This window comes from Vipera berus (assembly GCF_964194415.1).
Source record: "Vipera berus genome assembly, chromosome: 3".
NCBI lineage: Eukaryota > Metazoa > Chordata > Lepidosauria > Squamata > Viperidae > Vipera > Vipera berus.
The window spans coordinates 95,842,272-95,858,558 of NC_138204.1; the positions used below are offsets into that span (position 1 = coordinate 95,842,272).

General features: G+C 35.1%; 1 protein-coding gene across 1 annotated transcript in view; it reads left to right on the top strand.

The window, feature by feature from the left end:
* DENND1B (DENN domain containing 1B) overlaps positions 1-9,813 on the top strand; it is a 219,192-nt gene extending 209,379 nt beyond the window's left edge. The window contains exons 21-22 of the mRNA XM_081323441.1: positions 3,279-3,495; positions 7,452-9,813. Coding sequence (XP_081179567.1) covers positions 3,279-3,495; positions 7,452-7,991 — 757 coding nt within the window. The 3' untranslated portion in view covers positions 7,992-9,813. The remainder of the gene's footprint in view (positions 1-3,278; positions 3,496-7,451) is intronic.
* The last annotated feature ends 6,474 nt before the right edge of the window (positions 9,814-16,287 follow it).

The window sequence follows — 16,287 nt, forward strand, 5'->3', positions numbered from 1 at the left end:
AACAGCACATTTAAATCTGGGTAAGAACATCGTTTTTCTCTATGCCACTTATCAACTTTCCTGAAGGAAAAAAAAAATCCCAAGAAGCAAAAAAACCCTCCAAAAGTGAAGGAGGGGGATCTTTGCCACACCCTTTTACTAACGGACGTGGCGAATTAAACCTTTTATGGAGGATCAAAACATATAGAAATGAAATGAAATGAATACAAAACCTAAATTTGGATAAGTTTGAAATTGCTGAATGGTTAAGATTCTCATTTTAAAGGCAACTGTTTATTTTGAAAATTGAAAAATAAATCAGTGCTTACATCTAGTGGTGGATGAAGACTATGACAGTTATGGCTTTCATACAGACTTGGCAAAATCTGGAAAAAACTAATCTGTGCTTGTGACCTTCAAAGCTCTAGCAATATTGATTTGTGCTTCTTAGATTGTAAGCTGCCCTGAGTCTTCGGAGAAGGGCAGGATATAAATGGGATAAAAAAAAAGAGAGAACAGCTGTGACAAAAAAGAAAACAATCTGGGCTGCAGACAAAGAGAGACTTATAAACTTCAGAAAAAGGAAAAAAACCTCCTTGAACTTTCTGGATTACAAATATTTACTTAACTGTGACTCCAAAGCTATTTGCAGAGAAAAGAAAACTTTGATTCTTGGCCATCATGGAAAATCAGAGACTTGTAGAAAGGACTTATCAAGAAAAAATAAGAGGAGACATATGATATGCTGCAACTAATTCAAACAACAATGATTTCAAACCACAAAGAAATCCAAAATAACTTTGAAAATATAAACCAATTCATCTCCAATTTAACTTAACAACAACAACAAAAAATCCCAGAAAACAACAATAGAGAAGGAGCAGATAAAACAGATAACTGAATACAAATTTGAGGATAGAGACTTAAAGATGGAACCTAACAAAATGATTTAACCCAAGTGGAAAAAAATTCACAAGAAATATTGGATTTGGAAAAGACAACTTATACTTTAACACCACAAAACAAATTTGAGGATAAGAAAAAAGATTGGACAAAATGGACTGCAGATATGTCAGGAACACCACTAGAACTGGAGAGACAGAAATGATAAGAGTAACAGAGAAAAAGAAAAAAATGATTTTCAACAAACATGAAAGGGCAAATGCCTCTTACAAAGATATTGTACTTGACTTACCTTTTATATGTACAGTAACATCTACAAGAATATTGAAAGATTCTTTGATTCAGCAGAACATATTGATTAAGATAGATACTGGGCAAAAGAAAAAGGCTAAAGTGAAAATTAAGAAAATAGACAATGGGACCTATCAGAGAGAATATTTTAAAAAGAAACACTTGTTTGAATATGGTTAAAGAAATAAGAAAGATTTTGGATATGATTTTTATTTTAAGAGGGAGAAGCCCCTCAAGTAACACAGTACTCTCTTTTTCTTCTCTCTTCTTATTTTGTTTCTTGATATGAGTAATATAAAAGAGTTGGAATGGCTTATATAAAGGAAATGTTTTAGATATTTAAATGTGATTGACTTTGTAATTACAATGGATTACAATGGATTAAAAATGTTTTGAATAAGAGTTAAAAGACCAGATGACTATATTTATTAAATGGAATATTTAAAGATTAAATATATTTTCAATTATGGTAAAAAAAGAACGGAAAATGTTTGGAAATAAATATGGATTAGTTTAGGGGAAACGTGGATTTTAAGTAGCATACTATCTTTTTATTTTTCCTTACTCTTTTTTTCTTTTTTTTTTAGTCTTATTTATTCCTTAGGAAAGGTAAAAGTATTGGGATGGCTTACATGAGAAAAAATAGACTTAAATATTTAAATGTAATTAACTTAGAGAAAATCTTAATCAGTAAGAATGTCTTGAACATTGTGGGAAAAACAAATGTAAACAAGAACTGTAAACAGGATCTATGATGAGGCAACCAGAATAACTAGATATAAAAGAAATATTATATTAATGTGATTATTAGAAATATTAGAAAAAAATTTATACTCAATTGTTATCTACCAAAACAAGAATTGTATTAACTGAAGGTTGGTGAAAGAGAACATTATGGGAAAAAGAGGAAATCAAGTAAAGCTATTATGTGGATTATAGGTCATAGAAACCAACTGTTAGTGAATGTTTTTTAAATGTAAAAAAAGTAATGTACAGACATTCCGTCAACCAGCAATTCAAAACCTTTATCCAAGGGCACATTTTTGGGGAATCCCCACCCCCTGCAATATCCCTAAATGCAACAATATACTAAAAGAAGGCTTTCTATTGCATCTGTATACGATTTCCTGATTAGTGCTATTAGTTGCTGCATGTCTGCACTAAGTATAGTTAGATGCAATCCTATATACCAGCCTTAATCAGTTTGGCGCTCTCCAGATGTGTGGATTTTAAATCCAGCTTGTCAGTAGTGCTTGTACTGCTTTGGGAAGTGAAGTCCACACATCTGGAAGGGCACCCAGGTTGAAACATATGGCTATATATATTTTTATACAGGAATGATTGACTCAGTGGAGTCAGAATATTGTTCTCAAGGCAAGACTCTGTAGCAGTTCCCAACCCTGTCTGTGGTGCCTCTTCAGGCTACTACTTGGCTTTTTTCAAGTTATAAATTATAAAGTAACAGCAGCAGTTCAAAAAGAAACAAAGGCCACATATCTTTCAAGTCTGGGTAACTTATTAAAATTAAAACTGTATTCGATAATAATGTACAAGGCCTCCAGTTCTTAAATTCGGAACAAAGTACACTTCAGCTATCAAAAGCTTAGGAAATAGTAATCATACTGAAATCAATCCTATCCATATGGATTTGAAAATTCCATCAAACAGTACTTGCAAATGCAAGGTTTTGAAAGAGCTCATTCTTAATCTGTGTTTTCCAAAGTGAGATTTTTCACACAAAAGAAGCTTTACACACTAAGGCATTGTCACAATGCATTACAGGTATGCATTTTTTTTAAAAAAATCTCCCTGCAGCATTTACATCCCAACCTGAGGACACACACAAATGGGCATAATTTATCTCTTCCCCCCCTCCTTCTAGGTTACTGGAAAAGAGAATTTCACAATTTGCTATTTTTCACTGCTGCTGTCCAAAGCCACCAAAGCTAAATAATTATGCTTTTTCATAATAAATGCAAGGGCTATGAGGCTTATTTTGCCAAGGTCTTTGTAATAATTGTCAGCTGAAGCTTCATGAACATTTAGATTCATTGTCATTGTCATAAAATACCATTGTAGTGAAGAGACTTTATATTTTTCTTTAGATTGTCATCCGAAGACAGTGAGGAAACATCTTTCTATTTGTATGACAGTGATGACTCTGAGGAATTAGCCAAAACGTCTGTTCCTCCTGGAGAAATGGACCTGCTGGGAGAGATTTTGGATACACTGAGTACACATAGTTCTGATCAAGGGAAGCTCTCAGGGGCAAAAAGCCTGGACTTTTTTCGATCGATGGATGACATTGACTACAAGTCAAAGGTTAGTTGCTTTATCTTGTCTCTGTGTTAAATCTGAAATAACTTCTGTGTAGTGTTGGCTTTTACGGCTGGTATACCTTTCTGCTTTTTTGACCCCTTCTGCTCTCTAACCCCTTATAAGCCACCTAGAATTGTTGATCAATAGGTCAAAAATTTATATATATATATATATATATATATATATATATATATATATATATATATATATATATATATATATATATATATATATATATATATATATATATATATATATATATATATATATATATATATATATATATATATATATATATATATATAATCTGTCTATCTATCTATTTGCACAAATTATTAGCTGATAAATATTTTATTCCTTTACAGGTTATACAGTTGCATTGTGTGTAAATTTTGCATACAGATAGTTAAGTAGTTGTCAGTTATTGTAAGTAATTTTAGTACTTTGTTTTGATATAGTCCAGTACAGCAATAAAATAATTTATTCCTCCATTCATTAAATCATGTGTAGCTTGTAATCATTCCATTTTTCCTGTCAGATGGACCTAATTTGGATTTCAGACATGGATTTTCAGGTCTAATTCCTTGTCATATCGTGCAATCCATTCTAATATTTGCTACAAAAAATGTATTTCTCAGCTGACAGAGCATTGTTTACAATGTACATATATATACATTGTATATACATACTACAGATACACACATATCCTCAACTAGCATTCTTCTGTATTTATGACAAGCATATCTCATATTAATACATAATAATATTTAAAAACCAAGATGGTGTGACACATTTATGTTTTACTCCACTAAGTTATTAACCATTTGCTAAGCATTCCGTTTATTCTCATGAATATTTTATTTCCATTATCTGCCCCTCTGATCACATTTAGCAACCAACTTTCAACTCCATATTCCATAGCAAAAATCCTAATCCAACTTTATTTAAATAATCTTTCTCACATTCTTCTGATGACCGGCTGAATAACAGAAACTAGGTCTGCATTTTCCTTGTCAAGCTAAAACATAACTATACTTTCAAAAATGTGTTCATTATCCTTTCACTCACTCTTTCAATCAGAATTTTGTCAAACATCGTTCCCAGACATGGTATCTTTCCCTTTGTATCCAGAAACAATGACGGTCTTTGTCCATTTGTCAGGGCTCACTTTTTTTGTTAAATTGCACACTCCATAAGCAAACCAAGTCCAAAGTAGTGTAATTATTTATTTACTACATCTGTACCTACAGAATTACTGTTTTCTAAGATTCTCAGTAGCATTGACTTATGGGGAGAGATGGTTCTATTTATGCATTGTGTAAATAATGCTGTGTAATTATTATGGTTGGTCACATAATCAGCCAGATGTTTGGACTGGATTTGGCATTTTTGTCTACCTATTGAATCCTTCCAAGGATCTGGGATAGGCAGATGTGGTGGATGTTTCATGGTGTTAAAGGTTTCATCACAGGATGTCAGCTGTTCTAAGTAAAGCTGGTTTTTGCAATTGACTGATGGTGATTTTGTCAAAGTCAGTAGTGTTCAAATGTTGCTCCTGATGTTTTGGGATTGCATACAAGGCGTCTGTTAATATTGGTATTATCTTTGCTTTCTTTTGCTATAATCATTCTACTTCTGTTTGCAGGTCTTTATGGATTGTGATTTTTTTTCCAGTTCTTTCACTTCTATTCTGCTGTCTCCAGTTATTGCAATGTCCAGTACCCAGCCTTTTTTTTTTCTTTCTTTCTTAACAATAATTCTTATGTCTGGGATGTTGTATGGCAGATGCTTGTCTGTTTGAATTCTAAAGTTCCAGAACACTTTAGCTTCTCCATTTTCTATTATTTTCTTTGTTTGGTGATTCCCCCCAATTCTTGCTTGCAAAAAAGTGGTATTTCTTGCTGATATTCCAATACATCATTATTGCTACTTTGTCATGCTGTTGTTTATAATCAGTTGTGCGATCTACTTACAGCAACTTACTAGGTGGTTCAGTGATTCTTCAGCCTCTTTGCAGAGGCAGCATTTACTTTCTGATGATTCAGTTCTGGCTTTGTATGCATTTGTTCTTAAGGCTTGGTCTTGTACTGCCAGAATTAGCCCCTCTGTCTCTTTCTTCATCATTCCTTTTCTTAGCCATTGCCAGGTCTTGTTATCTGTTTTGCCTGTTAGTATTTTTAGGTACTGACCATGTAATACTTTGCCTTCCCATATCTCTTTTCTTCATTTGGTCATTGTTATAGGCCAGTTTAGTTTCTTTGGTATTCAATAAGTCTTAATGGTATACTAGCTTCAGTGCATCTTTACTGTCCTTCAGATTTTCTTTTTTCTTCTTCAACTGTGTGGTGTACTTGCAACATTCCATAGCCATAGATGCTCCTTGGTCAATAGAGTTTGTCATTATTTTTCTGATTGATTGATTGATTGTTTGCTGCCCATCTTGCCTCTAGTTCAGACTGACACTTGTCCACTGTTCCAGCTGCATATCTAATAACTGGAATTGCCCAGATATTAATCTCCTTGATGGTATTTTCATCACTGAGTTTGGACTTTTAAGTTCTTCATCACTCTTCTAATGTATTTGCTACTAATCATCTTCTTGACTTCAGTGTGCTTAATCTTTTCAGCTTGATGGATTCCCAGGTATTTTTACTGATATTCATCCACTCTTGATGTTATTTCCATAGGACATATTGATTCATTCAGTTTTCACTGTTTTTTCCCTGTTGAGGGTAAGGATGGCACATTTGCTTGTTCACCCTCCATCACAGTCTCTTGGCTGTATATTTGGACAATGTTGAGCAACGGTTCCATTTCAGATGGTGTTTTTCCATACAGCTGCAGATTGTTCATGTAAAAGAGGTAGGATAGCCTGGCAGATGTTTTTCATGTTTGATAGAGCAATCAGTGACAAACAGTAGTGGTGATAGTGAGTCTCCTTGAAAGATTCCTTTCATGATATTAACTTCTCCCAGTCTATCACCACTAAACAGCAACTGTCTCTTCCATTGTGCCCCAAATATGCTTTTTCACAAGGCACCTGGACTTTCTTGGTTTTTTTGAAGACGTTTTGCTTCTCAGCCAAGAAGCTTCTTCAGCTCTGAAAGTCTAGTTGCCTTGTGAAAAAGCATCTTTGGGACAACTATGGCCTGGATGACTGAGAATCTCCATAGACTTCCATTGTGCCATTGATCTTTGCACAATGTTTCTGATGTTTCTACTAACTCCTGTTATTTCTAGGGATGTCTGTCTGTCTGTCAAACTTCCACATTTCTGTACCTCCCATTTCCTTCCGTTCATGTGGCAGGGAGTTGAATGCCTTCTTGTAATCTATCCAAGCTACATTCAAATTGGTCTTCCTTCTCTTAAAGTTTTCTAAAATCATCTTGTCAATTAGAAGCTGATCTGCTTGAGTAGTTTTCTTTCTGCTGTGATCTCTAAGATCTAATCAGGCCAAAATACTGTGATTAAGGTTAAAGAAACCGCTACGTTTTACAACATGAAGAGTTGTCTTCATTTCAGTTCTTTATCACGTAGAATATTTTTACATTCTGAATCTGAATTAACTCAAATCCTTTGTGGGGATAGAAGTAGGAGTCAAAATTTGGAAAATTTAGCTGTAAGGAAATAAATCTTACATAATTTATTCTTGATTCATTCAGGTAAATAAAAACAGGCAGGTTAATTAAGTTGTTTTAAAATTTAGCGTAATTTTTGTATGCTATTTTTTTCTGATTAAAAATACAATGAAACTGTTACTTAGAGCAGGGGTCCTCAACCTTGGCAACTTTACGTTTTGTGGACTTCAACTCCCAGAATTCCTCAACTAGCAAAACTGGCTGAGGAATTCTGGGAGTTGATGTCCACAAGTCTTAAAGTTGCCAAGGTTGGAGACCCCTGCCTTAGAGATACCAAGAAAAGGAATTCTGATAGGCTGCACAATCCCCTTTTTATTTCAGAATAAATCCAACACCCCAAGTGAGAGCAATCTTGCCCTACTCTGTAGTGGTTGGACATCTGACCTGGCTACTTGGAATCAGCGACAAGATGACAACATCCTCACTGAGAAGAAGCTTCCTCGGTCACCAAGGAAACATGTTCCTTCTAGCAGTTACAGAGAATCTGTTTTTGTGCAAAATAAAGAAAACCCTAACCTTACCTCCAGTGCTGATGACATGACCTCGCCTAATAATCCTCCAAGATCTCCAAATTCACTCCAAGAAACTATGCAGGGTCATTCTCCGCAAACTTTGCAACTGAAGAGTAAGTGGAATGAAACACTAAGCAGGACATCTGCAGAGGAGAAGTCACCAAGCTTGAGTCCCAACCCATCTTTCCTCGTTCCATGGGAGAGGGAAACCCAAGATGGGAATGTAATTCTTGAAGAGGGCGGGCTTCTTCAAGAAGTGGTGTCATTATGTAAACTGACTTCTGCTTTCAACCAAGGTTTAAACATTTCAGGGGACAGGTTTTCCAACAGCAGTGGGAATAAAACGTAAGGAATATTTATTTATTGAGGGATTATATGCCTGGTAAATGACTAAAGGAAAACAACTCAGGATATCATAATAAAGGAAATAAGAGATCTTCAGGTTTTTTAATCTTTAGTTATAATTGGCCTTATTTCTGTGTTTTTACCCTTTTATTTTGAGCCTGTCTCCTTTGAATATATTTGCTCCACTTCAGTTCACAATATAAGCTTGCATTGGGGATGGGGCTGTATAAGAGAACCAGTTTGAGTACTAGTCCCACCTTAGCCATGAAAGCCAGCTGGGGGACTTCAGATCTGTCAATCTCTCTCTCAGCCCAACCCACCTCACAAGATTGTTGTGGGGCATAGAAGGAGGAAGCAATATTAGGTATGTTCACTGCTTTGAGTTATTTATAAAGGCAGGATAAAAAAAATTCTAAAAATCAAATGTGTTTACAGCACATGTTTAGCATACGGTCAGTTACAGTTTCATCCTGGACATTTCCAGTTGCATTTCCAGTTGCCATGTATAAAAACCTGAAAGTCACTGCCAGTCTGTATATGCAATACTGAGTTCAGATAACATCTTAACTAAAGCATTCTAGAATCACGGTACTAGTTTAATTTCACATTTAAGCCACAGCTGGTCTGGGGCATGAAAGGGTTTTTGATAATTTCCTTTCCCTATATGCAAAAAGAAATGTATCAGACAGACACATGTATCCTTCTATAACAAAAACTAAGACATGTAGCATGACTATTCTGGAAGTTAATGCATGATCTGAAGGCCTTAAACTTAGAAGGGCAGATTTAAATACCTTAAAGGCTGAACTGTAAATATTTGGAAAAAGAGCCACCATTATTTCATAGGAGCAAACGTGCTTGAGTAAAGAGAAATGCAGGCCATTTACCAAACAAGGGAACTCTTAAGATTATGAATGATCACCAGTGTAATCTTGTTTATGCAGTGGTTTCAGAAATCTTGTGAGAACTTTGTTAAATGTGATGATATTGCCAAGCACTACCTAACAGAAAGATGAGAATTCTAATATGCGTTTGTGTCACTTGAAGTAACACCAGTTGATGATGATTGCTTGGGATTTATTATAAAATGTATTGTTTTTTAATCTAGCAGTCAATGCCCCCTGTCTTCCAGACTCTGAAAAATGGTTCTCTCTCTCCCTCTCCCTCCCTGCCTCTCTCTCTCTCTCTCTCTCTCTCTCTCTCTGTGTGTGTGTGTGTGTGTGTGTATTGAAAGGTGAAGTGCAGTGAAAAGTTTATAACTCCTTTCAGAACTTATTCACTGAATATATTTTACATTTTGATTTTCTTGAAATACACATTTTGACCACGGTTGGATTTTTAATGGATTGAACCTTTGAAAGATATATTTTTTTAATTGAAATTCATTTGTTCCTCTGGAGATTATGGCTCTTTACAGATAATTTTTAACATGTTTGTAAAGTCATTAGGTTGTTTTTGTAAAGTCATTGGGTTGTTGTTAAGTGTGCTGCTTAACCAAGTTCTATACTTCTACTTTTTTAAACAACAAAGGAACAGTTGCAGTAAAAAGAGAAATACACTAGACTCATGGTGTAAATCCTTTTTGATTATAGGCAAATGAGTCAAAAAACCACCACAATTTCTAGCATTTAGATTCAATTTGTGAAGAGGCTGAGATCCATCTGTTACAATTTCCCTACCAATCACTGACAGCTTTGAAATTGTCTTCCAAAGAATTTATTCAAGAATCAGTCATCTGGTATATGTATATCAATGTCTACAAGCTCCTCCAAATTTGTCACTAGATCAAATATTTTGGAAATTGTCAGAAGATAAGTGTGTCTGTGTGTGTGTGTGTGTGTATGTATGATGTATATATACACATAGATACACACACACAGCTGATGTGTGTGTGTGTGTGTGTGTGTGTGTGTGTAAATTTTTTGGATTGCTAACAAAGAATTAAAGAATTATCAGCCGAGAGACTCTTAGGTCCTAGAGAACAGCATCCCCCAAGCTTTCCAGCTTGGCAGACCCAGAGTGGGAGAGAGAAAATGGTTCTGTGTGAATGGCAGGCACAGCTCCATTTGTGCAAGCAGTGGGCATTCATGAGTGTCCACCGCTCACGTAAACGGAGCTTCACGCACACACACACCCCTGCCACATGCAAATGGAGCTTCGTACACATTCCCACCACTCATGCAAATGTAGCTTCGTGCATGCTTGCACGCCCACACCACTCACACAAATGGAGCTGTGCATGGGCCACAGCCAGGGTTGAGGACCCTTGCTACTGAAAGAAGGATTGAATGTAGGAACTGTTCTTTTTCCCCCTTAGCACCTTGCTTTCTAGAATGCAAGGTTCTTTCTCTATTGTACTGTACGATTTGTTCGTTCTCCAAGTCTAAGGTTTATCCAAAACATATTTCACAGTCTCAGTCATATACAAGTTTCATTTTTCAGAAAGAAGAAAAACTATGCATATGCAAGCTTTCCACAGCTATTATAAAGTGCTTCTTTGTTTTTGTTTTTTTTTAAAAAAAGGTTAAATCCTGCATGGATATCTCTGTAAATCTTACACAACAAAGGTATGTGGAGGTGGGGGTGGGGGAGAGCAAAAAAACTTTTATCTAGTAAAGTTCAAAGGTTTTCAGTGACTTTCATGGTTAATGAATGTGATTTGGGATTCCATCTATATGGAATTCTCTCATGGTAAAGTATCTGTTGATGAGTCTTCTTGATGAACTTCTTGAAATATAATTTTCTTTGGTCCTTGAACTTATACCTATGGCAAATTTTATTATAGTTGTATTTTTTTCCAAGGGTAACAATTGTGCCTTAAAAATGTGTGCTGCAATACACGCTAACTATTTTTATTATTAACAAAAGGACAAGTATGTCCAAAGGATCAGAGTAGCAGATTCTAAAACTTTCAGCTAGCAACTACTCTGTTTGCCACCAGTTATTGTTTAAACAATTCTCTGTATAGGCCACATAAGTAATATTTCTGTAGTGACAGAAATATTACAATTCCCGCATATGGCTGATTTTACCTATTTTGTATTCACTGTTTTGGGGAAATATAAATTACTCTTTTTAAAATGGTGAGAGTTTTTTTAAAAAAATGTTTTTAAAAATGTTTCTCAGGAATCCCAGCAATTATTTCTATTGATCACATGATTCTTTCTATAAAATATTGGATTATTTTACTGAAATTTAGCTTATTTATTCAATACCATTAGTCTATCTAGAATGCAAATGGACAGCCTAGTGTTCTCAAGATGTCTGGGACTTCAGCTCCCATCAGACCGGCCTGCAAGGCTAGTGGAAAAGACAAAGGAGATTGTAGTTCAAAACATCTGGAGGGCAATAGATGACTTACCCATATTTAGAACAAATAATTTACTGTGCAGTTACACAGGTGATTAGTTGGCATATTCAGTTTATACCCACCATGGATTTTATCAGATATGCAAAAGGGAAATCTCTTTAGACCTTTATCCTATCCCCAAATCAAAAGGCCCAGGCAGCATATAGAATAATTATACCAACAGCTTTCCTTAACTAATGTCTTTTTCCAGGAATGGAAAAGTTTATTTTGAAAAATCAACTACCTTAGCTCAGAGTTGCTTATGCATCTAATGAATGAGAGATTGCTTTGGTGTCACTTTCCAAATCCTCAGATACATGTCCTGTGCCCTGTTGGGCTTTTGCTACATTGCAGAAATTAACTAGAAAGATATTTGTTCAGGTACCTCTGTTTACAGAGAATCACATGGAGTAATGTGTTTAATGAGACCCACTATGATGAATAGTGGAATAGTGAGAAAGACTGTAGTTTTTTTTAACTGACTTTTTAAATATTTCTGTAGCATTTCAAAAAGTGATATTACTACTTTTTGATTGCTGTGAGTTAGATTATCAAAAGCTGTCAGCACTGGATAACTTTGCTCTCAAAGATGTCAACAGTGATTTTCCAATTGATTGAATAGACGGCTTGCACTGATGAGCACCTTTGAAAATGTTAATTTTCATAGCTAAACTAGATAAATCCATCAAAAGATCTGTTAACATTGTTTTAGCAGTGCTTAAATAATTAAGTTGCATTAGATAAATTATATAAAACAAAACAAATATCCCCTTTTATTCATTGTGCTCAGAGTTTACTAGTATATTTTGTAGGTTGTATTGAGCAGGGAATGAAAAATAGTAATGTTAATTGCCAGTTGGGTGAGAAGTGTGTGCCCATTTCTGTAATCTCTTCCTAATATTTGTACTCATCTCATAAGTGAGTCCAGGCTCCTACTTAGCTAAAGAATTAGAAAAGTATTTATGTCATTGGGAGCTTTTTCTTATGTATCTTTGCTTCAATATAGCAACACTGTAGATGCCACTGTTAACATGAAATTTGTTTGCTCTGATAAAATGTAATTTAGAAGTCAGCCTTTTCAATAAGAGGCATCAAAACCTTTAAAAAACCCTTTTTAAAAAGTCAAACTTAACAAAATTGCCAAACCTCACAGGGGTTCAGCATTATTATCCCTACATATTATTCTGTATGAGGACTTTAGCATTTTTGTCTGGTGCCATCCAACTATCCTTAACTGCACTCTGTGTCCGCTGCTGATATTCTCTGGCTCTTTTATCTTATAGTGGAATTGCCTCCATTTAAGGGATCCAAGTAAGTAAACGTGCTTAAGCACCTCTTTTATCTCCAGTATCACAAAAATACTGAGCAATAGTCCCAAAGGTGCTTTTTCAAAAGGCAACTGGACTTTGTTTTGGGAAAAACTGGGAAAAACAAAGTCCAGTTGCCTTGGAACAACCATGATCAGGATGACAGTGAATCTCCAAATACTGAGCAATAGGAATTCAAAATATCCCAAACAATAGTTTGTTTTTCTCAAGGATCTGAAATAATCTTTCAGAAAAAAGACCTTAAGTATTTGCTACTTACCTAACATTGGGACAGGCTTAGTAGAAATATGGGTCCTGCTATTTACTGTCCCATATGTAATAAGGCATGAATATAGAATAAGTATTAGTGGGAGGAGGAGGGAAGAGAGAAGTTAATGTAAACTTCCAGACTGAAAGACTGATCCTTTGTAAATGGCTTCTCTAAGCTCTGCCTTCGTCTCATCTCAGATGTAAGTAAGGCATCAACTAGGATGTGGGAAAGTGCTGCATTAAAGAAAAGTGTTGAATTTTGTGCAATATTTTTCCTTATATTTGTGTGTATGTGCGCGCATGTATGTGTTTTGATAATTAGAAGCACCTGTTGCTTTCTCAGTAAGTCTTTGAGATTGCTTTTCGTTCTAATATATTTCTAGTTTTTGTTTCAAAATTGTGTTAGGTTGTGCGTGGCGTCTCATTACAGTTGTATAGTAAAAAGACGTAATATATTGTCAGTGGACAAAGTTTTTAGCTGATTGAAATTGAATAGGGACGTCCTATTACTGTATTATAATACAAATGAAAAGATTTGCCAATTATTTAGTAAACTTCAGACAATTACAGCTTGTAATACCTGTATTGCCCACATTACATTATAAATTACAATAGAATGAGATTTCTGTTAAGTTTACTTGTAATTGCTGATCCTCTCTGTTCCGCTGTTCCTTCACCATGCAAATAAATAGCTGCTGCTTAAAGTTGATGCCAGATGGCAATGAATGGTCAATATGTATAATTTTTATGATCCAGGGTATGACAGCTCTACTTGTGATAAATGATTGCTTGTTTCCATACATGTTTCCCCTACATTTGAATTGTTTATTTGGTTAACTTTTATATATTTCTTGTATATTTTCTTCCCATGGCTAAACGTTGATCAAGAACTACTTTGAATTTACTTACTTGACTTAATTGAAGCACTGTGTAATTTAGCCCTGATTGCAAGTAGCAGATAAGCACTGTGATGAATTTGGTGTTACATACCACATTCCCTGTATTGCAATAGGTGTGGTTCCATAGTGTACTTTACTTACGTTACACTGTGTACATAACTTCATTGATGCAACACAATTCTATATTTATGACCATTTGTCTTGAAGAAGAGAATACAGAAAAAAACATATCTGAACAGAGCAAATCATTCAGTGCCTGGTTTATTATTAAAAAAAAACTCAAGAATTGCAGATATCTTTTTAAAAATTATGTTATGAATGTTGCAAATTAAGGAACAAAATCCTGGATGATTTGTCCCAGAATGTGTTTCTACTTCTCTTCTACCTATATAGATCTATTTGAAAAGGGACTAGAATTGTACTATTGATGAAACCAATATGGTTAAGCCAAGTTGCACCAGTTATATACATTGAAATAAAAATGTAAAAAGAAAATGAAGAATAGTGTAGCCAATTACAAAAAAGGGACATATTTTTTTTAACTGCTAAACAACTTTTGAAAAAAGGAGAAATTTGACATGTCCAATATCTTCCCCAAAGTCCCTTTGATGCTGATATAAGGCAAAGCATCAGCCTCTAGCGATTTATTTGCATCAATGCCTTTGGGTCCACAAAGTTCCTGGTGTAATTGCAGGGAGCATTCAGGGAGGCTGATGACATTTTTGTAAATGAGTATTTTGTCATGTGCTATGCCCACTACTTTATGAATAGGAACCTTTTTTTTAATTCTTCCCTTCACTTGCTCTCCAACAATGTCTCTTGCCAATGATACCGCCTCTGCAGGATGGATAGGAACCAGTCTTCTTAGAAAGAAGATGGTTCTTAGCAAGATTCATTATTTGAACTTAGCAGACATGTTGTGCGTGCAAGAAGTTAAATCTCAATCCAAGAAAGGTTGAAAAAGATTCAACCTCAAATCCAGGAGAGCTCTTTCCCATCAGGGTAAGCAAAACTGAAACTATAATAGGTCAATGGTTTGATCTGCTATAAAGCAGCTTTCAAATGGACATGTGAAGGTAAAATTACCAGATAAAAATAAGTCACATTATAAATTGGATCTTGGCTCTGAAAAAATATAAAATGCTGCTCTTGGAGAATAAAAACTGGAACTTGATTATTTTTTCATTAGCACCTCTGTATGCACTTTAAGTTGACCCTTTGGGCTAATGTTAGTACAAAGTATTTGATGGACTTTACATTGCCATAAAGTGCCCCACTTGTGTAATATAAAACAAATAAAAAAATAGCAAATTTCAAAAATGGTGAAATATAGTTGTTTTCCTTCATGTTGCTTAAAACTCTAGACTCGAAGTCAGGCTTGAAAACAGGAACATTGTTCTGTGATATTTAACATATTTCTCAATATATAAAAATCACAATAAGGAGCTTGCAGTTATGCACATTTTACTAATTGAGTCAAGTGGAAGAATAGAATATATATCGAGAATGCCATCGTTGCCTTGACTGTGGAACTTCATCGCAGAATAGAAATGGATTCTAAATACACAGTTGCCTATTTACAGTTGAGGAATAAGAAAAAAGGGTTTCTAGCAAATCACATCTTTGCAGTGAAAACTTTTCAGTATTCTCACTGTCTGAATAGCCAACTCTTGTGTGTTCCTGAACCTTTAAAGGTATCTGTGACGCATGTTAAAAACATGAGATGAAATGTTGGAAGTTAATTCCATCACTTTTGGTCTTGTCAATGGGAGAATGGCATTTCTGTGGATGTAGCCTAGTTTAAGCAAGATGGCAACACATCCAGAAGACATAACCTTTACAAATGGAATTTAACATGAAGTGGGCATGGCATGCAATCTGGCTGGCACAGAGATCAAGCAATAGCTATTCACTGGAAACAAGTGACAGGAGCAGCTAGCTGCCCACCCTAAGAAGCCCCATCCAAGCTGCCAAATCCAGGTTAGCAGTTCTGATCATTGGGCAATCTTCTGAGAGAGAAATCACCTCCACTTAATCATAGTTCTACTCTGACAGTTACAATGGCAAGCATCCTCATCTCCAGCTTTTATACTGTGTCTGCATGTGTGCAGATAAAAAAGATGGAAATGTATAAATACTATAAGGATGGAAATGCCTTTTAAGTTCCTCTTGCCAAGATCATTGATGTTGTCAACCTTGTGCAGGCCTTTCTTCCACTAGATTTACTCTATATTTTTATTCAAGTATGCTGCTAAAACAAGTCCTATTTTTTAAATGATCTGTTGTGATTCTCAAAATTTGGCTGCATAGATATGGTATATTTACAAAGGAATCAAGAGATCAAGTATATAATAAAAGGCTTGTTAGAGTCTGTCAAATACCAGAATCTTTCACTAGTCAGAAGCAAACTTTTCTGCACCTAAAAATGATTTTGATCAACTTTTGGTCAACTACCTTCTCTGAATCATTGCTTCT